The 27,440-nt window shown below is 45.9% G+C and overlaps 2 protein-coding genes across 2 annotated transcripts; one reads left to right on the top strand and one right to left on the bottom strand.

The window, feature by feature from the left end:
* Nucleotides 1–699: 699 nt before the first annotated feature.
* Nucleotides 700–5,714, top strand: slc30a10 (solute carrier family 30 member 10). The gene is made up of 4 exons (XM_031579872.2): nt 700–2,234; nt 2,893–2,958; nt 4,336–4,575; nt 4,933–5,714. Exons 1-4 carry the CDS (start codon nt 1,748–1,750, stop codon nt 5,361–5,363), a joined length of 1,224 nt encoding a protein of 407 aa, XP_031435732.1. The 5' UTR covers nt 700–1,747; the 3' UTR covers nt 5,364–5,714.
* Nucleotides 5,715–9,378: 3,664 nt separating this feature from the next.
* On the bottom strand, nt 9,379–23,958 carry lclat1 (lysocardiolipin acyltransferase 1). Its single transcript, XM_012833037.3, has 6 exons — nt 23,658–23,958; nt 18,432–18,601; nt 17,691–17,889; nt 15,878–16,024; nt 13,769–13,885; nt 9,379–11,834 (listed from the first exon to the last, which is right to left on the bottom strand). The coding sequence occupies exons 2-6, from the start codon at nt 18,597–18,599 to the stop codon at nt 11,299–11,301; spliced, it is 1,167 nt and encodes a 388-aa protein (XP_012688491.1). The 5' UTR covers nt 18,600–18,601; nt 23,658–23,958; the 3' UTR covers nt 9,379–11,298.
* Nucleotides 23,959–27,440: the final 3,482 nt, after the last annotated feature.

The raw sequence follows: 27,440 nt of genomic DNA on the forward strand, positions 1-27,440 counted from the left end.
AAAGTTATTTGGAATGACAAGCCCATGGAAAGCATATATTCCCAGACAGTATTTTTACTGTAAAAATTTGAAATATTTTTGTATAGAGTTTTGGATGTGTACATGGTGTCTCAAAAAGAGGTTTGTCTGCTGTACAAGAAGAGTGCTACTTCAGTATCTTAACTAGAGGGTGTGAGAGTAGAATCGACCCGATTTTCTCTTGGGGAGATTTGAGAGCAACTTTTGGAGAGATTAGCAGGCATTTCTTTTCTATCTGGTAGGTCAAAGGTTGATGACAGAGTAAGATTAATAACACTGATGTTTCATCTTGAAACACTGCTGTGCAAGTGCTCTATTTAGCTTTTAGCCGTTTCCAAGCCTCTAGCAGTGGTTCTCAACCTTTTTTGCTCCATGACCCACATTTTAAGATACCAGCGCAGTCGCGACCAAACAATTAATAATCAGCATGAATCATCGGGCCAATAATTTAACAATTGTGTTATTATAATTATTATTACTACCATTACTACTAAGCTTAATACTATACCACTGTTTTACCATTGAAAACATATGCAACTGTTTAACACTCAGGATCAGTTATGCAATCATGGACTTAGGCCTATATGTTCAACTTCTTTGAAAATCATGGACTTAAGCCATACATTTTCAACTTTTTAATAGGAAATTATGAACTTACATGTTGATACAATTGAAATATCTGATATGCAAATTTGATTGGCTGAATGAAACATTGTTATTGAAGTAGGCCCGTCCTATCGTGTCCTCATATGCCTGTCATCGTAGTACCCCACCATGTATTCTTTTGCTCATAGGCCCACCTCTCGCGAAACTTGCAGATGCGTTTGTCGTATTCGTCAAAGACTGAAACAGTAGGCTGTAGTGAAACGTAGTGTTTTCTTTTCGATTTTGTGTTTTCGACTGCGACATAGAATGCATATAATGGATTTTGAAATTGTTGTAATAACGTGTAGGAATTGTGTAGTGTATATGGTGGCGGCGGGATGGGGCCAGGGTTATGCAGAGGGGCTTGGCACACAGTTAAATCATTTGGTGGTTGGAGGAATGATTACGCTCTTTTCCAAGTATCATTAATGGTTAATTTTGTGTCGTCACTACAAATCACAAGGTCAATGGCGACAGACTAGCAATTATGCACAGATCGGCAGAAAATACAGAAGTTGACCCACGAAACTGTTGATGACTGACGTTATCTTAAAAACAATAAATGTCTATAAAGTAGGCTAGATATCTTAATGACGCTCACTTCCCCCGTTTGATTGTGTCCAGAGTGGACGCGAAATGAGGAGGAGGTGTTAAATACCCCCAAACTGCACCTAACTAGCCAGACTCGTCTAGCCAGAACCACGTAGGCCTAGGCTACGGCCATTATGTATGACCATGTATCACGGGAGGTAGTCTTAAAAGGAACAGCTTGAAGCTGTGTGTTCAGTCAGAAAAAGTGGCAGCTCGCGTAAGACAGTAGGCGTAAACTTTTGCGTGTGTTTCTTTGAGATAACGATGGCCGGTTTACTTTCGCCAAGGGTAAAATGAAGGAGTAGGAGGAGACCAACAAGATCTCATAGAGACGCAGTGAGAAAAGCCACCCGTCCGACTCAGAGCGCTCACACTCAATATATCGGCAGACTCAAAAGGGGACCGTGATTTCAAAAACAGAGCAACAGGTGAATTGGATTGATGACCCCCCACTCCCTTTTCTCTCAGCAACATTTACTGAAACCAAGTGACCATGGGGCGCTACAGCGGGAAAACATGCCGCTTAATTTTCATGCTTGTCATCACCGTCATTTTCTTTGTGGCCGAGATTGTCGCCGGGTACATGGGGAACTCCATAGCACTTGTATCAGACTCCTTCAACATGCTGTCGGACATTCTGTCCTTATGCGTGGGCTTGACGGCCTCTTGGGTGTCGCGTCGGAGCGGATCAGGGCGCTCCACATACGGTTGGGTCCGGGCTGAGGTTGTCGGTGCACTGGCCAACGCCGTTTTCTTGGCCGCCCTGTGCTTCTCTATTTCGGTGGAGGCGATGAGGCGACTGGCCCGACCGGAGGCAATTGACGATCCTGGACTGGTTCTTGTGGTCGGCGCCCTAGGGCTCGCTGTTAACATTGTTGGGCTGCTAATTTTCCAGGACTGTCGAGGATGCTGCTTGCGGATCAAGAGGGCCAAGTCATCAGCCAAATCAGACGGGGGACGTCATATGAATGGCGAGGCAGGTGCGGTACCCGATTCAAATCCTAGTTTAAACAATAACTTTTTGTTATGTCTATTGCCACTTCTTTTTTTAAATGTCTTTCAAACCATTTCTTACGCTTATTGTAGAGTGAAACCGCAAAATAATGACTGTTTAGTTCCACAAATGGCGATGCTTCAGTCAGTTGCGTAATTTACGTTATGATACCCAGAGCGTTTAACATGTGAACACGTTTTGAGTAGGCTGTTATGATCTGAAAGTGAACTCTTACCAACATGGAGCGCATTTAATTCACTTTCCAGCAATATCTGTGCGCACGCATACGACTGTTCTCTCCCAGCCACTTGTTGTGTGGATGAGTCACCTTACCTCATCCCCTATTCCCTGAGGATGCCCTTGCACAAGGATACGGTCATTTCACCAACACAAGGAGGTCAGCATAGGGGGATAGCCTACCATCTCTCTCGGATGTGGGACAGAACAAAGGATATTGCTGCAGTAAGCACCTTTACTGCGTGTGCACTTTGAAGTCAGAATAAAGGATTTCATTCATTTGCTGAGGAAATACGTCTCATTTAGACAGCACACGCTCAACGTCTTGGACGCTTCCACTGTGTCCTTAGTCCCGTTAGTCCCATCTTTATTTAACAGCTTGTCATGTTTTTAATGTTTTTACACAGGTACCCCAGTGCTGCCTGATGAGGGCGAGAAACCACAGAAGGAGGGGCAGCCCCTCAATATCAGAGGTACATGTATACAAACATACAACATCCGCAGTGGCACAGACTGATAAAACTGACCCCATCCAGTTACTGATAGAAGTATATTAGCATTTGGGAAATGCATTGCCTTTAGTTAGACTGTGGAGTTGTCGGTATAGAAATGTTGGTTTCACCAGAACCATTGCATTTATGAAAGTAGAGAGGGCTTCTGAGGTAACTTCATTGTGACCTTTGAACTGAGTTTATCTAACTCAGTGGGCTGCTCTGTGGTACATCACCGTCACAATGACTTTGCTCCTCAGCCATGCTATCAAACATTCACCCATACGCCTAAACCCTAACTGTAACACAAACCCAACATTAAAAATAAACCTGACTGTTTCTGATTATTGGTGGGCAGTAATCCATCATGCACTTTGCGCTTTAGAATCTTTGGTTTTGACCATACAATACTATGAGTCGAATTTCCCATCTGAACTGAAAAGCCACCCACAAGATACTGTAAGTACTCCTTCACACTCTTAGACTACTACGCTGCATACAAGCACTTTGTCCCCTACGCACCGCTGGCTCTGTCAATTCCGCTTGTTATTACATAGACGTTATGGTTAATGTGTAAAACGGTAATGTAAACATTTCCTGCTTACTGTTAGTGCCGTGGCCAAATGAAAAACGGACTTTCATGCTTCCTACCAATGACTGTGGGTAGAAGTGGCCACTGGTCGTCTATCGGTCTAACGGACAGTCAATGTGTAACTCCGCCCCATCCCATGTGTTTCAATCTTCTTCGTTTCTCTGAAGCTCGATGGTTAAATGACAGTTTCCCATTTCTTTACACAGTCCTTATTATTTATTGAACACTGCAAGGTCTTTTTAGCTGCAAGGGTTGAGTAGTAGAGGGCAGACAAGGCAGTGCTCCATAGTATGGTCTGCTTCTCCACATTCACAGGTGCAGTCTTGTAGCCCCATCTGACGAGAGCAGCTTTTGATCGTCCCGTTCTCGTTCTGAGGCGGTTGAGTGTTTTCCATTGAGCCCATGGTGCTTCTGGGCCAGGGGAAGGTTATGTGTTTCAATGACAAAGTAGCCTATTTTCCACGTCACTTTTCTCGTCTAAACTGTCTTTCCATCTACTGTGGCGAATTCAAACAGTTAGTTTTCCCTACGCTGATATCTGCACATTTTGTATTTTCCCCCAGAAAAGAGTTAAAATGTTATTCTGCTAAATTGCAAGGAAGCGTGGAGCGAGCCAAATGGAACTTTAGGAGTTGAAGCCGAGTATACGCTTACCAAATTTCAAAATTAGTCTTGAGACACTGAAATGTGTCAGTTTCACCCACCCATAGACACCAGCTAGGCCATGCTGGCTTCAGGACTTTACCAACCTCTGTACTCTCCCGCAGGTGTGCTACTTCATGTTCTAAATGACGCGCTTGGCTCTGTGGTGGTGGTGGTGGCCTCTGCCCTGTTCTTTGTGTGGCCCCTGGCCCCAGGGTCCGAGTGCAACTGGCAGTGCTACGTGGACCCCGGCCTCACGCTCGTCATGATCGCCATCATCATGGCCTCTGCCGTACCGCTGCTACGGGAAACCACCAGCATCCTGCTGCAGATGAGCCCCGCTGACCTGCCGCTCGCGGCGCTGTGTGAGTCTCGGCCGTCCTCACTGAGTAACAGAACTCACTGAAAATGACTGCTGCAAAAAGTCAGAAGTCCAGTTTCTGGATAGCAATTTGCCAAACTTTTCAGTTCAAATTTTGTTTCTGGTTCAAAATTAAGGTAATGAGCAAATCCATAATTATGAATGGTTACAAACAATTAACCAACACACAAAACAGACAACAAACATCCAGACACACACATCTTTTGTAAAAATATAGCAATTTTTACATAGTGCCTACACTGCATACTGCACATACTAGACCTAGTAGGGTCATTTTGAAAGGGAAGGCTAAGATGACTATTCACTCCACCTGTGCTCTCTGTGTCTCTTCCCTTCTCAGTGGAGGAAGTGTGCATACTTCCAGGAGTGCTGGGAGTGCACGATGTCCACGTGTGGGAGCTGTGCAAGGGCCGGGTGGTGGCCACCCTCCACGTGCGCTGCTCTCATGAACTCCAGGGCGCCGCCTTCACTTCCCTCTCCTTCCAGATCCGACAGATCTTCCACCGGGCCGGGGTGCACAGCCTCACCCTTCAGCCCGAGTTCGGTGAGCCCCAGCAGGCGGCCGGGAAGGGGGTCTGCGCAGTGCCTTGCCTGGAACCCTCTTGCCAGAGGCTGTCTTGCTGCCCGCACACGACCCCGCAGGAAGCCGTCAGCAATGGGCATCCTCCTCTGCCGCTCACAGAGGTGTCCGTGGATGTGCCTGAAAGCACCAAGACCTTGCTGACGGAAACGGGAGGAGTGGCGAGAAGACTCCAGAGCACAGAGATGTAGTTGTACAGTTGAAGCTGAAGCTGACGCTGAAGTTGAAGTCGAAGATGAAGATGAAGATGAAGATGAAGATAGAAGCTGCTGCTTCAGAGACAGGCGATGTTGACGCGCTTCATTCCCACTGTAGTGAGACTTGAGCAGTACTGAACAGTTGCTTTATTCTTTTTAAGGACGTGCAGTCCAGATCAAAAGGATCAGTGCCTGAAGAACAATCTCTAAACTTGAACAGTTGACATAGTGAGAGTGTGTATTTGACCAAACATGAAAAAAATGTGCCTTCCCTTTCTCAGGGATTAGCGCAAACAGACAGGCAGACACACACACACACACACACACACACACACACACACACACACACACACACACACAAATGTAATATAATCTACACAAATATAATGCACTTTGACACTAATTACTCTCATTACCCATCACATGTTCTGATAAAGTCAATCAGTCAGTGCCAGTAATCTTTGCACTGTAGCATTGAGAAGATAGTGAGTTCAGTGTTTAAATGTCAGGGTAAAGGTGAGGGTTAGTAAGTAGGATAAATGCTGCTTTCCACTGATTGATAGATTGAGGATTGTATGAAGACTGTGAGCAACAAAGTTGATATTGCATATGATGCACAATTTATAGATGAACTGCATTAGGGTTGATGCCACAGAAACTGTGACTTGTCTCTGTCTTTCTCAGTCATTCAATGAAATCAATATCCTCACGAGCCTTCCTGCCTTAACATTTAAATTGATTAGTCAGCCCCATGATTGAGGTCAGTGAGCCAAAGACATAGTATACATCCCACACCCACAATGCACAAGTCTTGATGTCAGGTTTGGGAGAAGAATGTGGAAAAAGTGTATGTTTCATGATGTACCTGTTGTAGCCAGTAGATGGCACTAGAGCAAAGGCAATGATTGACCATACAGCCTGATCCAAGTGTTGAACATGGATTTCAATGGTTTTGTCAACATATGCCATTCCACAGTGTGATGTCAGTGACAATCATATGAGTAAACCATCTCAAGTGATTTTGTTTATGACCCTCAAGGTTTGCAACTCTTTGACTCAAAACATGTATAATGTTTAACATTCTGCTTTGTCTATGAGGCATTGAACAGCCAGGGACAGATGATGAGAGATGAAAGAAAAGAAAAAACAAACAATAATAATATAAATATTAAATGGAGGTAGGTAGAGGTTAATATATGTGTGTGTGTGTATGTGTTCTGTTTATATATGTATATGTGTTTGTGTGTATGTGTGCACAAGTGAGACTATCTACCTATTTACAGGCAGAGGGCATGAGATACAGATGTGTGTGGGTGAAGGCAGTCTTGCTCACTGATCTTTGAAACTGGAGATGTGGATTGTGGGGGATTAAAAAATACAACAGGTCTCTCACTGAATCAAAGCTCCCTTGGTGCAGCAGGAGAGCTAAGGGTCTATTAACAAGAGAATGACGCAGCGCTCTGCTCATATCACCCAGCTGAGGACAGGGCTATATTTAGGCTATGAGATGACTGCAGTGTGTGTGTGTGTGTGTGTGTGTGTGTGTGTGTGTGTGTGGGTGAGGACCCCTGGAATCTATCCACTATGTGTATGCTTATAGGAGAACTCATGGCTACGTCAGAGAACCTCCCCCTGAAGGAGAGAGGAGAAAGACAGTGCAGGGAGAGAGTGGAGAGATCATCTCTGAGAACCCTGAGCTCCTGCCTGAGTAGGAGAGGGCAGAAGCTTTTGCTAATTGATATTCAGGCACATACGAGCATATCCAAAGATAGACACTCACTTACCGCAGAGAGCTGATTAGACATAAGCAGTCATACCGTGATGCAGAGTTAAGCGACTTTCCCTGGTTGTCCAGTCACCTCCTGTCCAGTCTCCATGAAGTGCGTCAAGACTTTATTTTGGTGAGCAACTGGTTTTTATTCAAGAGGATCTGACCAGGTAGGTTATGTTAAATTTAAGGGACGTGTGTAGTTGGACAGAAGGCAATCAGCCTCATCCCAAACTCGTGACTGTTTAACTGTGCTTTGTGTGAATATGACTCGAATGTTTTGACTTAAATTGTTACACAGTAATGTAACTTTTACATGAGGTATCTCACAACTGTAATTACAAAGACAAGATTTCATCTGAGATTTGATAATTCTTCTCCATCTGATGGCCCTATCCATTCAGTCCCCAGACCCCATTACACAAAATAATCATGGCACTCAACTACATAGAGTCTATTCACCAAATAGTAATAACACTACAATCCTTGTGGGCTACCTTCACAAATCCCTCAGGATTCAATGTGAACTAATATTTGCTAAAGTTAGCCTAGGTAATATTTCTGTGTGTGTGTATTACTCTGACGTAGGGTACAAACGCACAAACTCCTGTAGTCCCCTCCTGATCTTGGCCTTCTACCAGCTTAGCGTTTAAGTGACAAGCCAAGAGTTCGTCACACCAGAGGATCACTTTACATCCGCCAATTAAGACCATGACGTGTGTGGGGGTGATCAAAGATGCCCAGGGTCTTCTGGAACGCCTGTGTACACCACTGACTTAATTCCCCCTTGACCACACGCTGACGTAGGAGGGTTCCTACGCCCAGCACAGCCCCACCTGAGGGCCCAGTGGAAAGCAGCTTAATGGTCTTGAGGACAAATCTGTGGGATTAAGAGCAAGCCATTGGGAAATGGAGCTGAAGGCTGCTCCTTAGTGCTCAAACATGCACATGCACATGCACACACACACACACACACTCACACACACCACGTACTCCCGTGGTCACTCAAACACACACACTCGCACACACACACACACACCACAGCATGCACTCCGGTGGTCACTCACTCACACACAATTGGCCCCTTTATCACTTTTGCCCCCAACGTGTACTGTAGTATGGCCATCTCTTTTCTCTGGCTTAATATAAATATGCACTAAAAAAAAACAACTTCACCACCATTCCTGCAATCACTTCAAAAGCTCCATCAAGACCACTACAAATGTTGAAGTACCAAAATGCCAAGGAATTTAGTGAAAACCAAATCAGAATTCAGTGAAAGCTTTTAGAGGGGGGAAAAAAGGCCCATCTAGGCAGCACTCAGACAGTGATTCATATTATGAGGAGATAATGTGGACATAGCAATGAACTTAGTCCTCCTTTACTCACTCACCTACACAAGTTTTCTGAAAATGCCACAAAAAGGGAGTGGAAAGACAAAATGACATGCAAGAGTTCCCAGATGACATCATAGCACCTCCTGTTGCCTGTGTTGCCTGGCAACAGGAAAAAAAAAATCAACATTAGTTGCCACAGCAACCCCTCTCCACCTTCAAATGTCCCAGGTCTTAACGTGATGTTCCCTCCGTTCCTACTAGCCAAGTGCATTGTGTAAAGGTGACATGAAACATACAGTCCGTGATGTTTGAGATCCATTGCTGAAAACACTGTGGTGGTTTACCCCTGAATAAGCCCACAGGTGAACACACACACACCTGTTCTGCTGCTAGGGGGTGCAATCTAGATCTGTAGTCTCTGGCTGGATTCCACAGAACACTGTAGTCTCCTAAAAGACCCTCTGGCTTTTAGCTTCACACCAGTTCTCAGCCTCAAGAAATGATCTATAGGTAGAGAGAACCATTTTTACAAGAAAACTAATTTTTGGATGGTTTAAGGTTCTTGTTCTGGGACTGAATGGTAAAAGTCATTCCAAAACGTCTGACGATAAAAATGTTAATAACAAAATGAAAGCGGGCACCGGACCAGATTGTAGACACTTGAGGCTCCGACCACGGTGGGAAACTAAATTATTTCAGGCAACCTACTTTGAGTAAAAAGTAATATCACTAGTAGTACTACTAGCAGTTAAAAAGCAATCATTTCAGGGTCTCCAGAAATGATTGAAAGCTTACAATTATTTTGTTTCATTAGCTTATTTAATTAGTTTAGATACCCTGAGGTTTCAGAAATGTATAACAGTGAATTCCAGTCCAAAAAGAACAACCACAAGAACCAGGGGGGTGGTGGAAGAAGTGTATGTTTATTTAAACTTCTCGAACAGAGTGGTACAGAGCTCATGAAAGTGACGGACTTTACCTGAGAGGATAAGAGGGGTCACCTCCAGTGTAACACGGAGAGACAAAAAGTGAAACTCAAGTTTGGAACTGAGCTTTACGAAATCTATTAGAATAGTGTAATCGGTACAGGTTGACCAGTTTGCAAGCTACAGTTCTCAATCACAGTGTCCAAGGCCAGTTTCCCCCTGTACACACACAACACACAAACACACACAACAGACAAACAGACAAACATACACACACCCACTACATCTGTTATGAAGAGGTGGATGTCATCTGGACAGCATCTGATTGTGATTCAGTTGAACAAGAGTAGTCTACGATGGTGATGCCTTTCTAATCTCCAGTCTCATGTTAGCGCTCTAAGTCAGCAGTGGTGGGCTTAAGGCCTCACACTCACACACACACACACAGTGTTGGTCTGCGCACTACGTAGGCCTCTTCTGTTCCCATGCAACAGCTCCAATAGCCATGCAAGAGCAACTGCCGTGGAGCAACTGCGTTTGACACACACACACACACACACGGCAGACGCACACACACACACACACACACACACACACACACACACACACACACACACGCACGCGCACACACTCTCACACACAGACACATATGCACCAGCAGTATAAACAGCTTTAAATCCAGCATCAAACATATACACACTCCTGCTATAGAAAAACAGCATGTTTAGATGTAGTTTCATAAATGTACAAAAACACATACATACACACACAAACAAACGTGTGCGCACGCACGCACACCTGTGCTAAGGTGAATCGGGCTCTGTGTAAACTCATCACAGTTTAGAGAAAAGAGGTTCCAGAGGAGAGTATCGGCACGGCGCCGTGATCTGATCACGTGACTGGCGAGCACTACTAATGTCTAATGGCTAGGCTACGAGAGTGACGTTTCTCAACTCCGACTCCCCAACACATCGCTAAATTTTGGCTACAGTTGCAATACATGTTCGGATTTATGACAAGTCCAGGGTTGGCATGGCAACACACATATGGCTCGGATTCCTCAAGGACAAAACACGAAATGACACCAAACAATAAACAAACAAAGCAAACAATTAAACACGTAAACAAAACAATGAGGATTTAAAAATATACATTATAAAATATGGCTGTGATTATAAAATGGTATACTCTGGCAAATATAAATTTATATATGTGAATGAAATGACAGGCTAGGCTTTAAGAAGGAAAAAAAAGACTTCTCCCTCTAATTTAAGACAATAACAGAGAGACTGAGAAGAGAAGAGAGAGACGCGGAGGGGGCGGTTGTGAAGAGGGTAGTTGGCCGACCTTCAAGTGACCTCCCAACTGCCAAACAACGATACACACTCACCTAACACACATACAGCAATGGATGGTAGAACAGCATTCCCTACTTAAATATGTCTTCTTTTGGTGAGGTTCTTCTTTTACTGTATTTTTGCTTTTATACCTGACAATGAACCAGTTAATGAACCCGTCCACGTACACATTCGTTTCTACTCTTTCACCGTTTCCCTTCCTGACTTACGGAGCAGAAGCAGAAGAGAGCTCAGAGCCCTGGACGCCCCTCTGTTTGACAGCCAGCACATGAGCACATGAGCACCCGAGCGAGTGAGTGAGCGAGCGAGCGAAGGAGAGTGATTGACAGAACGAGGAGGAGGGAGGGAGGGAGGGAAAGCTCTCTCCGTCTGAGCTTTGGCATGAGGAGAGAGAGAGCGCGGGCGCACGTGTGATTGTTCCCACTCCCTCCACCTCTGCGAAAAATGGCACTCGCCTCCCCGCCACCACTTCCTGGGAGTACGCATCCTAAACACACACCCCCCACCCACTGAAGGGTGGGGGTCCACCTATACCCGTCTTCACTCAGTCTTCCTCTCCATCCCATTCCCCACCTCTGCCTTGACCCCTGCGCTACCATGACTACGGCCCATCCAATAGCGGTGGCAGGCCATCTCCATGAGTTCCACCCCACCCACCAGCTTCTGCTGGACCAGGAAGAAGGCCACCACGAGCAGCACGTAGATGCGGACGGAGGTGTAGAGCCAGAGGCCGGCGAAGGAGAGTACGATGAAGGTCATCCAGTAGAGCAGCGAGGCGGCCTTGATGATCGTGACGCGCAGCTCCGTCTTGCAGGGCGGCACGCGCGCCTCCGGCGTGTCGAAGCAGCGCGGCTCGCCGCCGTAGAAGTCGCGGAGGCGCCGCTCCTTCTCGACCCAGCGGTCCTGGCACCAGGCCTGCAGCGCCTCGGAGCCCGCGGGCAGGGAGGAGACGGGGTAGCGGCGCACGTGGAAGTGGATCTCGCGCGGGAAGAGGCCCAACACCAGGTGGCGCTCAGTCTGGGGGACGTTCTTCGGGTACGCCACAGTGATGTCGTGCACAGCGTCCAGGTTGTCACCTGAGATTGACAGAGAGATAGAGGGAGAGAAAAAGATGTTTTTGTTACCAAAAATAAACCTGGAATATGATTATGCCAACAGTCTTACAAAACCACTTCATTGTGAAATCAGGGCCATATCTGACATGTTCTGCTGTTAATCAGCAAACTCAATAACAGCTCAGGTCCAGCTTGTGTGGACCTTTTGAACCTCTGAACGGTCATACAGGTAACAGAAACAACAGGGCTAACAGAAATAAAGGTTTAAGCTCAGAGAACCAACTTATTTACATGATCTTATCCCCCTGACTACAAAAATAAAGTTTAGGGAACCAACTTATTTACATGACCTTTTCCCCCTGACTACAGAAATAAAGTTTAGGCAACCAACTTATTTACATGATCTTATCCCCCTGACTACAGAAATAAAGTTTAGGTAACCAACTTATTTACATGATCTTATCCCCCTGACTACAGAAATAAAGTTTAGGTTTAAGCTCAGAGAACCAACTTATTTACATGATCTTATCCCCCTGACTACAAAAATAAAGTTTAGGGAACCATCTTATTTACATGATCTTATCCCCCTGACTACAAAAATAAAGTTTAGGGAACCATCTTATTTATCTTATGATCTTATCCCACTAACTTCCATAAAAAAAATGAGAGTTTAATAATCTGTTAAATCGTGCTCATGACCTTGGAGCTTCGGGCCCCCAGCTCTGCCCCGCTCCTCCTTACTAGGTCATCCGCGAGAGGGGTGTGTGTGTGTGTGTGTGTGTGTGTGTGTGTGTGTGTGTGTGTGTGTGTGTGTGTGTGTGTGTGTGTGTGTGTGTCAGTGTGAAGCCAGGCTCCAGCAGGAGGCCATTAGAGCGACTAAAATCAAATGTGGTGTGAATCCACCCCCGGCCCCGCTGTCGTCAGCGCTCTCGTGGATCCATCCCCTTCTCACACTCCCTCTCCGTGCCCAGCTCTCACGCCATGTCACCGCCATAACGACCTGCCCGCCTCCACGGAGAGCTCAGGCTGATGGGGTCAAAGCACCTGGACCAGGGCCAGTTCTGGGAGCAGTGTGTCCATGAGGAGTGTGTGTGTGTGTGTGTGTGTGTTCTTCTGTGCGCTTGTGTGTGTGCTGGTGGGGGGGGGGGGGGGGGTGTCTGCATGAGCCAGACAAACGTGGCCAAGACAGATGAGCATTCCTCTGGAGAAGCGAGGGGGTGGTTATCCTTTCCACCAGACAAATATGAGCTGAACGCCACAGACGTCAGACACGCACACACACAGAAACACGCACATACACACACACACACACACACACACACACACACACACACACACACACACACACACACACACACACACACACTACTGGGAACCGGGTGATGAGGCACAGAGCTCATAAAGGGTGCAGCCTCCTACTGTGTGCATTGATGGAACTACTCAACGGTGCTTCAGGGTGTGCTGGACTGCCGCCAGGTGCTGCAGTCAGAGCTACAGGCTGGTGTGTGTGTGACATAGCTGGATGAATCACTGCAGACTGCATCTCTGTGTGTGTTAGTGTGTGTGGACAGATCTTTTAAATGAATGCTTTTGGACATGCCAACCTTGTGCCTCACACACGCCATACAACAACAGTGTGCCATATCTGGGAAATATTTTTTTTCTAGCCTATTCTGTTTTTGAAGACCTGATTTGGTGTTAAAACAATGTGTTTCATTCCTTTGATACAAAGTCATACAAGGATATTGTGGATATGACAGCATGAGTATACTATATCTATATCTATATGTATACTATATGTGAGCATGTTTGTGCCAAACAGTGCGTGTTTACTCTAGATGCTGTTGAACTGTGTCACCTATACCCATGCAGCACATGTGAGGTGAGGTGAGGTGAGGTGACTAGCAGACAGAGTGGATGGGCATGTTGTGGTTGGCTGAGCAGTGACCTCTGACCTTCGCGGAGCATGTTGACGATGAAGGTGAACCCAGTGGTGCGGGGGTGCAGCACAAACTCGAACTTGGGCAGGCCGTTCTTCTCGGCGAAGTCATCGCTCCGCGCCCGGGTGTTGTCTGTGTGGTCGGGGACAGAGCAGAGGGGGGGGAGGAACTGATGAATGGAAGCTTTAACAGGAGCGGGGGAAGGAAAGGACCACTCATGGCCCTCACTCCTTTTGGTCACGCACTTTCACCCCAAAGCAACTTACAAGCTAAGCAGAGGACAACCCAAGCAGGTGCAGGGTTAGGAGAAGCCATGGTGAAGAAGTGTGAAAACAACTCAGTGTCAATCAAGCTGAAGGGACACTGAAAGAGAGGAGAGCATGAGCGCACATGGAGAGAGGAAGAGGAGAAAGCGCACAGTTAGGAGAGGAAGAGGAGGAAAGGATAACCGTCTCCTCCCCCCCCCAAACAGCATCTGTCTGTCCTGTTCACCAGCAGCCACAGCAGCCTTCCACTCAGCCACAGGGAGACGGGAACCTGAACTGGAGGAGGGTATCGCTCACACACACACACACAAGCCTGATCTGGAGGAGGGTATCGCTCACACACACTTCTCTCATCAGTGTACATGTACATGAGCAACATACACAAACAACCCCCTGTGCACCCACACACATGCTCCTCCCTCTCTCTCTCTCTCTCTCTCATACACACACACACGGAAAAGTATGCCATACTGCTTTTAATTACAGACGCAGGGACATGAGGGGGCATCTGCTTGATTACACACACACACACACACACACACACACACACACACACACACTCACACACACACAAATGAACAGACACACACACACACACACACACACACACACACACACACAGACAGACACACACACACACAAATGAACAGACACACACACAGAGTAATTAAATCAGGCCAGTGTTGTAATGGAAACTCTGGAGATTAACTGCCCCCCATCTCAATAGAGAAAGCGAGAGGGGCAGTCAGTGCTAAGACAGATTTAAATCGAAAGCTATCCTAAGAGGATCTGACAGACAGGTGAGAATCTGATCTTTGTGTATGTGTGAGTCAGAGGTCAGTATGCTTGGACATGCTGTTATTGGCCAACTGCCAACCAGGCCTGCTGGCTATTTCAGGGCCAGTGCAACATCCATTTATTTCCACTGACCTCTGTTGTGTCAATATAGGTATGCGTGGATCCCCCCCCCCAAAGACCAGGGTAAAACAAACGTGAACATGCAAGTTTGAGTGTGTGTAAGGGCGAGACAGTAAAAATGAGTGTGTGTGTGTGTGTGTGTGTATGTGTGTCAGGGTTTGCAACACGGCTCAGTCCGTGGATTTTAGCGACATGTTAGCGCAAGAACAAATGAATAACAGTAAAATTAAACTTTAATTAAACTCAATTTCATGTTATGTTTGCTGTTATGTGTGCAGACAAACAGACATGATCAACAACTCAAAGTTCAGAGGTCAAAGTTCTTCCTCCAAAAAGCAAGTCAAAAGAGCAGAAAAGGCAAAAAAATGAGGGGGGTTTATTTCACTTAAGGGATAATTTCTAATAGCCTGTGCACGTGTAACACTGAGTGAGTGAGTGAGAGTGTGTTTGTGTGTGTGTGTGTGTGTGTGTGTGTGTGTGTGTGTGTGTGTGTGTGTGTGTGTGTGTGTGTGTGTGTGTGTGTGTGTGTGTGTGTGTGTGAGTGCCCAGAGAGAAAAATAGTGACCGACAGTGTGTGTGTGTGTGTGTGTGAGAGTGTGTTTGTGTGAGTGTGTGTGAGTGAGAGTGTGTTTGTTTGTGTGTTTGTGCGTGTGTGTGTGTGTGTGTGTGCATATGAGAAGGAGAGAGTGTGAGAGAGAGTGTGTGTGTGTGTGTGAGTGCCCAGAGAGAAAAATAGTGACCGACAGTGTGTGTGTGTGTGTGTGTGTGTGTGTGTGTGTGTGTGTGTGTGTGTGTGTGTGTGTGTGTGTGTGTGTGTGTGTGTGTATAAGAGGGAGAAACCAGAAAGAGAACAAGTGAGTCTCAATGTGACAGTTTGCGTGCGTGCGTGCGTGCGTGCGTGCGTGCGTGCGTGCGTGCGTGTTCAAGTGTGCTGCCTCACCAGTGAGGTCGGTCCCCTCAGGAAAGAGCAGGAGCTGCAGGGGCTCTCTGATGTGGCAGAAGTACTGCAGCATGTTGGCCATGTGGGTGCGGTCTTCCTCCCAGCGCCGGTGGATGAAGATGAAGGAGGCTACCTGCATTGCCCAGCCTGCACACACACACACACACACACACAGAGTTTAAATACTACATGCCAGAATGTGCTGAAATCTCTTTGAAGAACTGGTTTATCACACTTGTCACTCGGCCTATACACACACACTTCTCACTGTGAACCCAAGCATGCCACACACACACACACACACACACACACACACACACACACACACACACACACACACACACACAGAGTTTAAATACTACATGCCAGAATGTGCTGAAATCTCTTTGAAGAACTGGTTTATCACACTTGTCACTCGGCCTATACACACACACTTCTCACTGTGAACCCAAGCATGCCACACACACACACACACACACACACAGTTGAAATACTACATGCCAGAATGTGCTGAAATTTCTTTGTAGAACTGGTTTATCACATACATGCTCACTGTGAACCCAAGCATGCCCCACACACACACACACACACACACACACACACACACACACACACACACACACACACACACACACACACACACACACACACACACACACACACACACGCGGTATTATGCCAAGCCCTTAGGTACGCCCCCTACGGTTCAACACGCAGACGTGAACTGCGGGATTACGATATGTCTGTGAATTTCCCAAACGTGCTTATTACGTTTGCCACTGTTGGCTACTCAAGCGGACACTTCTGACATGGCGTGTCATTCACGTCGCCATCACCCGGCCCAGGTGAAGTAGAGACAGTCTACTTGTGAGTGAAAACATAACAATCTCTCGCTCCTGACTTCCAACAACGATTTGTGACAGAAAAAAAAAAGGAATCTAGAAGGGCCCTTGGAGAGCGCATCTCACAAGGTTAATGAAAGTCAGACTAAATTCGTGGAGCCGCCCCGTGAGTCCGATCCGCATCAAAATGGGTTGAATGGTTTATTCATTGCCCCATGCTACACCTTTCCACCAAGATTAATTGAAATGGAGCCAGTAGTTTTTGCATAATCTTGCTTTCAAACAGAAACCTACAAACGAACAAACTGCACTGAAAACATAACCTCCTTGGCGGGGGTACTAACGAAAGCAGTGAGAGTATTTGTAGCCAAAGGTTTGCAGCCCGGTGCTTAATGACTCAGGATTAGGTCACCTGATGAAAAACAAACAAATTAAAAAAAAAAACCCTGTTACAATGTCCCCTCCCACACACATTTCAGCTGCAAAGCTCCTATGAAACATCACAGAGAACATTTTTAAACGAATCGACACAGACACTGTATCTAGCTCTCTCCACTGATAGTTGGAACTCCAGAGCAAGTGAAAGCTACCTCACTGTAGTAGAGAGCGAAACAAGGTCTAGTCAGTCATGCTGCCATTTTTCTGAATAGAACGTTTCATTTGTTTATAGGCAGAATAAATAGATCATTGTTTAAAGGGTGAATTAATTTTGTTCTTAAACATAAAGATACCGAAACTGTACCGTTCCAGTGGCTCAAAGACAGTGATACATACCGAACCACGGGCCTAATGTCCCGTTGCATCCTTACTAAAGATTTCCATACGGTCATCAAGCAAGTGGCAACCTTTGGTACCAAAGTCACTACCCACCTCAACTTGCTATTATTGTGTTTGTGTCAATGAGAGTTTGTTTGTGTGTGTGTGTGTGTGTGTGTCTTTCTGTGTGTGTGTGTGTGTGTGTGTGTACCCACCGAAGCCGGGCACAGCTTTGAGGGCAGCCTTGAGGCAGATCTTCTCCAGGCGCAGGTAGCTGTAGCGCAACAGGCAGCACCACAGGAACATCCAGTCCAGCCGCGTGCGGTGGTTCATGATGATGACGCTACGCTCGCCCGGCACGAAGCCGTCGCCCGTAATCACCACCTTCACCCCAAACACCACCTCCAGCATAGCCTGAAGAACACACACACACGCACACACACACGCACACACACACACACACACACACACACAGTCAGCTTTACAACCAACTCTGCCTTCTCACTTTAGTGGCATCACTAAGTTACTTATAATGTTAATTACCTGCTTTAAAAACAGCCGTAAAAACATTTGATTTGACAGTATTTTTTACAACTGCATTCCCGGAAAGATCCTGTAGGATTGCAACTTGAGTTGAGCACTACATTATGGTCACACACGAGAGGCTTTGTATGGAAGGGTCAGAGTTTTGTGGTGAATAACACAAAGGTCAGATATGTGTCAAAGACCACATACACACAGGTGTGAGGTTTTTCTGCACACACACACACAGGCCATTGGTTTGTGATGGAAGGCCACCACACAGAGGTCACAGGTTTGTGATGGAAGGCACGCATACTGGTTCAAATTTCATGACCACAAAAACAAACACACACTCTCACACTCACACGGTCTTTCTCACACACACAAAAAAAACACACACACACACGCACACACAAATCCACACACGTACCCACCACGGGCAGGGTGAGCCAGGTGGCGACGATGCGGTCGGTGACCCAGCGGTACCAGGCCGGGGAGAGGAGCATGAGAGGCAGCACGGGCGCCAGCATGAACACACTCCCAAAGAAGCTGCCCAGGAAGAGCGTCAGCAGGAAGTACAGACCCCGCGCGGACACCGCCATACCTGAGAGACAGACAGGAGAGACAGACAGGGGAGAGAGACAGGGGAGAGAGACAGGAGAGAGAGACAGGAGAGAGTGACAGGAGAGAGTGACAGGAGAGAGAGACAGGAGAGAGAGACAGGAGAGAGAGATAGACAGGAGAGAGAGACAGACAGGAGAGAGAGACAGACAGGGAAGAGGTCAAGGAGAGAGAGACAGGAGAGAGGTCAAGGAGAGCGATGTCATCATTAGATTTCCATTCAGATGACACATACATACATACAGATAAACCAATACATGTGAGATTACTGATTTAATAGAAAAAGTAGTGAAAACTTTTTTAATAGCGTGTCCTTTCTTAGTCCTTTCTTAGTGTGTGTCCGTGCGGGAAAACTGTTTCAGTGAGTCTCTGGGCACACCAATGCAGCACTGACATCAGAGCTGCTGTGGAAACTGGACTTTTGCTGATAGAAGCAGACACTGTGTGTGAGGGACAGCAAAGTGAGTACGAATCGTACAAGTGGGTACAAGTGTGAGGGCCATAACACTTTTTTATTTATTTATTTTTCATTTATACTCCATCCACTCAGATCTTCCCGCTGTGCTGCTGATTACAGAGAAAATCAGTGATTACCTCCCTAATGGGATCGATTACGAGGAAGGTACGTTTGTGTACTCAGGTAGACGGAGAGTGGGTGTTTATGTATGCCACACAACACACTGTCAGGTTTCTGCAAACCTGCTGAGAGAGTTGATATTTGCTCTGGTGTAGCAGGTACACAGGCACAGAGATAGTGTAACACACACACACACACACACACACACACACACACACACACACACACACACACACACACACACACACACACACACACACACACACACACACACACACACACACACACACACACACACACACACACACACACTGTGATTACTCAGGGCTTTCAGTCACAGCATCAGCATAACACAGCAGCCTTCTCATCGCCATGATAACAGCAGTTCGTTACAGCAGGCTAATGACCAAGGAGAGCCTGCTGGTCTTTTCACGGCCTGCATGAGATGCAGCAGTGGGAGGAGCAGTTTGTCTATATGTGCATGCGTATGTGCATGCGTATGTGCATGCGTATGTGCTTGCGTAAGTTACTAACACTGGTCTGAAATGCATCCATATTCTGCCTGAGTTGTTTGTTAAAAACATTCACACTGTGCAGTCCTGTTCCGTTCATAAACACACTGACACATCTTGCTGCAGTCATAACACAGAAAGTCTTTGACTATGGGAATGTGAGCTTGTGTGTGGCCTGCGGTGAGTGAGAACGTGTGGAGGGTTGAACAGCAATGGACAAGTGACAGAGGACTTCAAACCCTACTGCCAAGACCGCAATACACACAGCATGAAGATACAGGACATGGTGGCCTGTCCCCCTGCCCCCCTTTCAGGCACACACACACACACACACACACACACACACACACACCAAACAAAGTCCACGGCCTATACACACTCACTCAGTCTCTCACTGTCTGTCTGTTTCACTGTCTGTGTGTCTCTCTCTCACACACACACACACACACACACACACACACACACACACACACACACACACACACACACACACACACACACACACACACACACACACACACACACACACACACACACACACACACACAAAGACAGTGTCTGCTGGTCAGAGCTTGAAGGGGTGGAAAAAGCAATGATGCTTTGATGACTTTTTTCCACTGGCCCCGAACAATAAACACTTAGAGGATTACAGATGGATCACGCCTCACTGAGCGCACGTGGCCACTATACAAACATGCACACTGGGACACAAGCACGCACACACACACGCACACACACGCACGCACACACACATGACTCAGCAAGGCAGTGAGTTTGTAAAACACTCATAAGATTAGAAATGACAGCTGGTCAGAGCTCAACGTGTCTTCAAGTATGACCCTCTGAGTCTCGCACCTAAGAGCCTCAGCCTGAGTTCAGACCTGTCCTTGTTCCACTCACTTATACCCCATTACTTATCCCCATCAACTGCTTGGGAACACTGCGTGTCAATCATAAAATAACACTCTAATCTACGTGACCTTATAAGCACATTGGTGATCTCTTATAGCCCTCTTTATGTATACTGGAACAGCCTGACATTTTGTAGGTCAACAGTCCTTGATTTTAGAGACATAATAATAATGACATAAAAGCTACTGTTCACTTCAGCTATCCCTGTCCTCACCTGTCCCTTCATCTGTCCATGTCCCCATATCGCCTTGGCAACAGCACTCCTGTGACAGCTTTGCCTAACAACCAGAACATTCCACCTCCTGACTCTCTGGCTGGATGAATGTTACTCATATATGATATCAACTGCAATTCCCCCCCCTGACCTGAAACAATCTAACCTCCAAATAGATTGCCAGGTATGTCTTGCTGGTTTTAAGAAATGAAAACAGGCGAATGAAAGCATGGCAGAGAGGTTGATGAATGGCCTACTTCCAAATTTAAAGTTGTTGTTGTTTTTTTTCAGTGGAGGCGGCTGGATCGGTACCACAAAGCAGTAGCTTTGGGAGGGTTCAGATGTTTAGCGGTCTCGGCTCTCTTTAGAAATACAAATTGCTTCTGGACGTAAAGTAACAAACTCCAAAGATGTAATAAACTCACTTACAAAGATGTAATAATAAATAAAGATGTAACTGAAAGCAATGTTATCACATTTATTTTCAAGCCCCCCACAAGAAAATGCAATGAAATAGCTGGTGACCACAAAAGTGCAGAATGCTCTTTCAATAATGCCCTCACAACTACATGATTGGTTGAACCGTATGATTTTTGATGGGTCTGGACATCTGGACTGGGCACTGATGGTCCACTATTTTAAAGAGCTGCTCCTAAATAGGCCTGAGCTACTTTAAGCCTCGGAAGTCTCTGACAGTATGAGGCCTGGGCTTCTGGCATAGCATGTACTTCCACATTAAAGAAAAGGTGCTCGTCCATCGCAACATCACACTCCAAAATATCCTTGAGGTGTTGTAGGAAGTGTTGTGGACCAATGCACAACCTCATCCTGCGAGCGAACAGCTAAGCCGCAGGATGTGCCCAGACCTCTACAGGCCCTTTCTCTCACACACACACGCTCACGCTCACACACACTCACACACTCACGCTCCGCACACTCGCTCACACTCACAGACACACGCTCACACACTCACACACACACTTCCCCATGACCTTGCTGAGAGAGAAGATGGGTCAAAGTCCTGCCAAATGTATGCAATCACTGCACTACGGCTTACTTTGTACATAAGCGTCTACTGTGTCACTGCAGATCTAGGCTACAGCAGCCTTCTCTTCCTCTGTCTAGGAATGAAACAGAGCAGGAGACTCCACTTCTCTGCACTGAGATGTGCCACATAAACAATTCTTGTACATGACAAACCTGAATGGAATTCACTGACATTTTTTTTTAACTCTTCAGACAGCTGTTAGTTAGACTCAAACTTTACCATCATAATTCCATGACACCAATGATACGATCATGTTCTGGGTTATTTCTTGTCCAATTTTGTGTGAAAATGTGTTTGTGTGTATGTATGTATGTATGTGTGTGTGTTTGTGTGTGTTTTACAGACACACCCAGCTGTTCCAGACCTGCCAGCGATTGCATTTTAATCTCTCTGTCTCCCTCCTGCCAAACCAATCACACGTGACTGAGAGACACATTTTGTGTCCTTCAGTTCATCTAATATACTCTCCGTGTGGTGTGTTCCCTTATAAAAGAAAGCTCAGCAAGCACCTCCGCACAACCACACACGCACGCACAGACACACACACACACACACACGCACAGTACCTCAATCAAGTAATCGATCTACCTTCAAGTCGTCCAGGTAGTGCAGGCGCTGGAGCAGAGAGAGAAATGGCGATCAGGCTGCTTTGGGACCCCCAGGATGCTCTGCACTGTTAGAGTCAAGTCCACTTGGACACGCCACGAGCAGACTACAAGCACTCAAGCTCTCATCAGAGCAGACTGATACCAGAGCACCAGCAGATCCGCCGCATAGTGCTGCAGAGTACTTTTCCATCTGTGCTACTTGATAAGATTGCTGTTTAATGCAGCCTTGAAGAGTAAAATGCCAGCAAAAGTTTCCACTGTGCAGTTACACTAACAAAGTCAGGACGAAGTGACCTACACAACCTTTTTCCCCCAGTGTTGGCCATACTTAAGGTATCGGTAACAGTTTGGTCAAGGAGGGTCAAACTGCACTTACATATATTCTAGTTTAAAAAAAGACCAAATTACCATTGAACCTAAAATTACTGGAGTTTTTATGTCTTTCATCTGAGAAGTAGGCATGGGCGTAAATGCTCGTCACGAAGTCTGCATATTCTCTCAAATTCCCGGATTTGTTTTCATCTGGCATGGCATGACATGACAGTGTCAGTGTCAGATGACAGTGTAACCCCGCTGGGTAAACCGGGGGATACACAGGGGGCAAGTAAATCAATGTGGGTGAAAGTAAAGTGTAAATTTAACATCACTGAGGTTTAAAGCTGAGAAAGCGAATTGCTAAAGGAATAACGTCAGTTAGCCGTCTTGACGTAACTGGTATCGCTAGTAATCCATAGGATCATTGTCCAGCTATCCTCTTCTGAAGTGGCTAACGTTAGCTACCTAACATCATCTATAAACCAGAATATGTGCCATGTTAACAGCAAAGTGAACTACTACTTCACATACCATGCTAATACCAGGACACTCGTAGGTTAACACTGTGAAACATGTCTAGCAAGCTACAAGACCCAACCCACCAAGTTAACCTGACTTCTACCATTTTAATATTTGGTGGACGGATTAGAAAGCAGACTGACGTTAGCTATCTAGCAAGCTAGGCTGCAAGCTTATCAATTGTCATTGGGCACTGAGGCAATAGTTTTGGTTTAACTTCCTGGTCGATGCAAAACGGACTGTAAATGGGTTCGCGTCGCAGTATTTACATACCACATTACGATGTAGCAGATGTTAATGTGTTCTTCAAAATCTTGCATGAATCTTTACCCACCTGAATTGCTGGAGTTCTCTTGCTTACTAGGGAGGCACGCGGGCAATTTCAAGGTGCGGTCAGGCGAAGTTAGCAAGCGTGCTAGCTGACCATACAGTGACAAGCTTGCTTGATTGCGACACAACTAGCTAGTCCCTAGAAGCAAAACAAAAACATATTTTTTCAATCGTGAGATTACAACTTGATTGTTGCCAAAAATATTTCAAGCTTCGGGGGGATTAAATCATCAGGAAGCATGCTGGAAGGGGGGGGTGCCGACTACGAGACTGCAGATTTGCAGCTGCTTTGCTTGTTGACGCCGCCATGCCGTTTCTGGCTCCCATAAACTAGATTGACCTCTTAACTCTTACACTACCTATTTGAAACAGCGATGCCGACAGGGGGCACTGTTTTTTTTTTAAAGAGATTAGAGGATTTCAGTTCAAACAACATATGTTTTGTGAAAACCTGTCCACATTCATAGATCACAGGATACGATTTTACAGAATCAGAGTCGGTGTTGCAGAAACACAGTGCATTCAACATCAATTGAAACAAACTGAATGGGACAACATAGCTGGGTAGGATAGAATATGTGTAGTGGATTGGAGGGTGTGAGTAAGGATGTGGTAGAGATGCGTGTTTATGCATACTGACATGCAGATAAGCCTTGTAATCAAACACGTGCACGTACATTTACATTTACTCATTTTGGCAGACGCTTTTTGGCCGTTTTGACGAACAATAATCAGGCTTCAGTAAACTGGGAGTCTTTGGAGTGAGCCCTGTACTAAATCGGGAATGGCCTGGTTTTTCTTATTTTGTATTGTGCAAAAGCAGCACAACCAGGAGACAGATGCAACATGGCCAGAGAAGGATAGCTGATCATCAGTCATGACATCCATGTTTCTCACAACCTTGGTTGGGGTGAGAGATGAAGAGGATATTTATATGTTGAGATTTTGATAGAGTTCAGTGATGGAGTTGTTAGAGGTTTAGTTGGTGGTGTTCCTTCTTCCATGTGGATAGACAAGCAGAGACTGATAGGTGAAAATTCACCCTAGTTACCTCAGGACTCCGGAGCTGCATATAAGTATATTTATTAGACAAACAACAATTGCAATCGGGCTCACCCCCAGCACAAGGCTGAAAGTGAGGCCATGATAAACACATCGCACACGGTTTATATAGACAGAAGTTGAGCGTTCAGCAGGGATAACCACGTGGTGGATTTTTGACGTCCGAGGCAAGGATGGAAGTTTTGCAAGGTCGGAAGAAGCACAGTTCGACCCTTCTTATCACCTCTGGTCTAAACATGCTCTTATGCAGACTAAGTGGCACCTAATATTCTAAGTTACACACACACACCGAAAAGCCATTTAATAAGCACATGCTTATACAAGGAATATATTAATACAAGGCACTTGATTCATATATTCTTAAGTCATTAACAGTGCTTGGAAATGATCTCTATCAGAGACCATGGGGTCTTTTGGTGGGAATGACAGGAATAGCTGGATATTGTTTTGTGTAGCAGTGATATGAGCAGCCATAGGAGCCAAGGGGATGGTGCATATTGCAGAGAGAAGGGGCCCCAGCACTGAGTCATGGAGCACCTCTATGCCGCTGATGGATCCAGCCAGATAAGAACAGAAGACTGATCTGCAGCTCCAGCAGCATCTTGCTTTTCTACCTTCCCCTGTTCCTTTTCCTGTTTCAGTGGAGTGTCCACTCTTTTTATTTTTTCTGCTGTTCAAGTTTTTTTAGAGGAGACACAAAGATAGTTTTAATACCAGCAACTTAATCATCTTAGAAGCACCATTGCAACAAGTGTGCAGACTTTATAAAAGCTACCGTCAACAATGTGCATCAGCAACCCTGCAAGCAGCACTGGAGAGGAAGGAGATGATGACGATGATCACGATGGCGCAGAAGATCACAGAGGCTCTAGCTAAGTGCACTGCTTTAGACGACCAGCCCCGGTTTTTTTGTGGCCACTCTTAAAGCCTGACTGATTTGGATCAAGGAGGTCACTCCGTGATAGGAATTCAGAGACCTACATGTGTGTATATGATTGTTCTGCACATATGCACATTGGCCAGCACTCTTAAAGATGCACGACTCGGTTTTGGTTTCAAGAAAGGTTGTTGATATTTGAACTCAACAGCCAATAAAATTACACCCCCATTGCTCTTGAAGCACCGTGTTGATTGGCTGGGATTGTTGATGGCTCGATCCGAGCCACAATGTTTGTTTCTTATTTACAGAGCCAAAACTATGTACGAACACCAGAGTTTTAACAGAAAGCTAGAGGACCAAGAGGAGCAATTCTGTGAATTTGACAAAAAATGTATAGGATTAGATTCGCAGACTGTGCCTTTAACCTTTAGTGAGATGGCCTGTGGCCCTCATCAGAATAGTGCCTTTATATGCAATAGGTAAGGCACGGTGTGGGTTGAAACAGTAATGGGGCAACAAGGAGACAGGAAAGGGAACAGGAGGTAAAGAAGTCGTTTAGTAATCAGAAGGTTGCTAGATCGATTCCCTGTCGAAGCGTCCTTGAACAAGACACTGAACCCCTAATTGCTCCTGATGTGCAGTGTGCCATCAGTGTAAATGTAAAATGTGTATACATTGTAAGTCGCACATACAGTGGGGAAAATAAGTATTTGAACCCCTGCCGATTTCGCAAGTTTGGCCACTTGCAAAGAATATGTGATCTATAATTGTAATAGTAGGTGTATTTTAACAATGAGAAACAGAATATCAACAAAAAAAATCCAGAAAACTGCATTTTATGACATTTATGACTTAATTTGCATTTCATGCAGAAAATAAGTATTTGAACCCCTAGTAAAAAGTGACTAAGTACTTGGTGGAATAACCCTTGTTGGCAAGCACAGACATCAGACTTTTCTTGTAGTTGGTCACCAGGTTTACACACATCTCGGGAGGGATTTTGGTCCACTCCTCTTTGCAGATCCTCTCCAAATCCTTAAGGTTGCGTTTTCAATGGGAGGGAATGAGGGAATGAGGTTCAAGCCCAATATTCCACATTACATGGCCCCATCCATAGTCCCCTCGATGCAGTGGAGTCGTCCTGTACCCTTGGCAGAGAAACAGCCCCAAAGCATAATGTTTCCACCTCCATGCTTGACGGTGGGGATGGTGTCATATTTAGCATTCTTCCCCCTCCAAACGCGGCAAGTCGAGTTGATGCCAAAGAGCTTGATTTTGGTCTCATCTGACCACATCCTGTCTCCCAATCCTCCTTATAATCATTCATGTGTTCATTGGCAAACTTCAGACGGCCCTGTACATGTGCTTCCTTGAGCAGGGGGACCTTGCGAGTTCTGCAGTATTTCAAACCATTACGGCGTAGTGTGTTGCCAATGGTTTTCTTGGTGACTGTGGTCCCAGCTGCCTTGAGATCATTCACAAGCTCCCCCTGTGTAGTTCTGGGGTTATTCTGCACCTTTCGGATGATCACCGATACCGCACAAGGGGATATCTTGCATGGAGCCCCAGACCTAGAGCGATTGACAGTTGTTTGGTGTTGCTTCCATTTACGAATAATCGCACCAATAGTTGTCTGCTTCTCACCAAGCTGCTTGCCGATGGTTTTGTAACCCATTCCAGCCTTGTGCAGGTCTACAATCTTATCTCTGACGTCCTTGGTCAACTCTTTGGTCTTGCCCATGGTGGTGAGGTTGAAGGTGTGAAGTATGATTCTTTGGACAGGTTTCTTTTATACACGTCACCAGTTGAGATCAGGTGTACCTTGTTAGGCCTAATGAGGACTAA

Source organism: Clupea harengus, chromosome 14 (genome assembly GCF_900700415.2).
Source record: "Clupea harengus chromosome 14, Ch_v2.0.2, whole genome shotgun sequence".
In the NCBI taxonomy this organism is placed as follows: Eukaryota; Metazoa; Chordata; class Actinopteri; order Clupeiformes; family Clupeidae; genus Clupea; species Clupea harengus.

Excerpts from the sequence above, each read along its gene's own strand:
- lclat1 (XM_012833037.3), bottom strand. The coding sequence starts at position 18,599 with ATGGCGGTGTCCGCGCGGGGTCTGTACTTCCTGCTGACGCTCTTCCTG. Across the intron at positions 17,890-18,431 it reads CCTGGCTCACCCTGCCCGTG|GCTATGCTGGAGGTGGTGTT; the intron begins GTGGGTACGTGT and ends TGTGTTCTTCAG. Across the intron at positions 13,886-15,877 it reads TGAGGGGACCGACCTCACTG|ACAACACCCGGGCGCGGAGC; the intron begins GTGAGGCAGCAC and ends CCGACCACACAG.
- slc30a10 (XM_031579872.2), top strand. The coding sequence starts at position 1,748 with ATGGGGCGCTACAGCGGGAAAACATGCCGCTTAATTTTCATGCTTGTC. Across the intron at positions 2,235-2,892 it reads TCATATGAATGGCGAGGCAG|GTACCCCAGTGCTGCCTGAT; the intron begins GTGCGGTACCCG and ends GTTTTTACACAG. Across the intron at positions 4,576-4,932 it reads CCTGCCGCTCGCGGCGCTGT|TGGAGGAAGTGTGCATACTT; the intron begins GTGAGTCTCGGC and ends TTCCCTTCTCAG.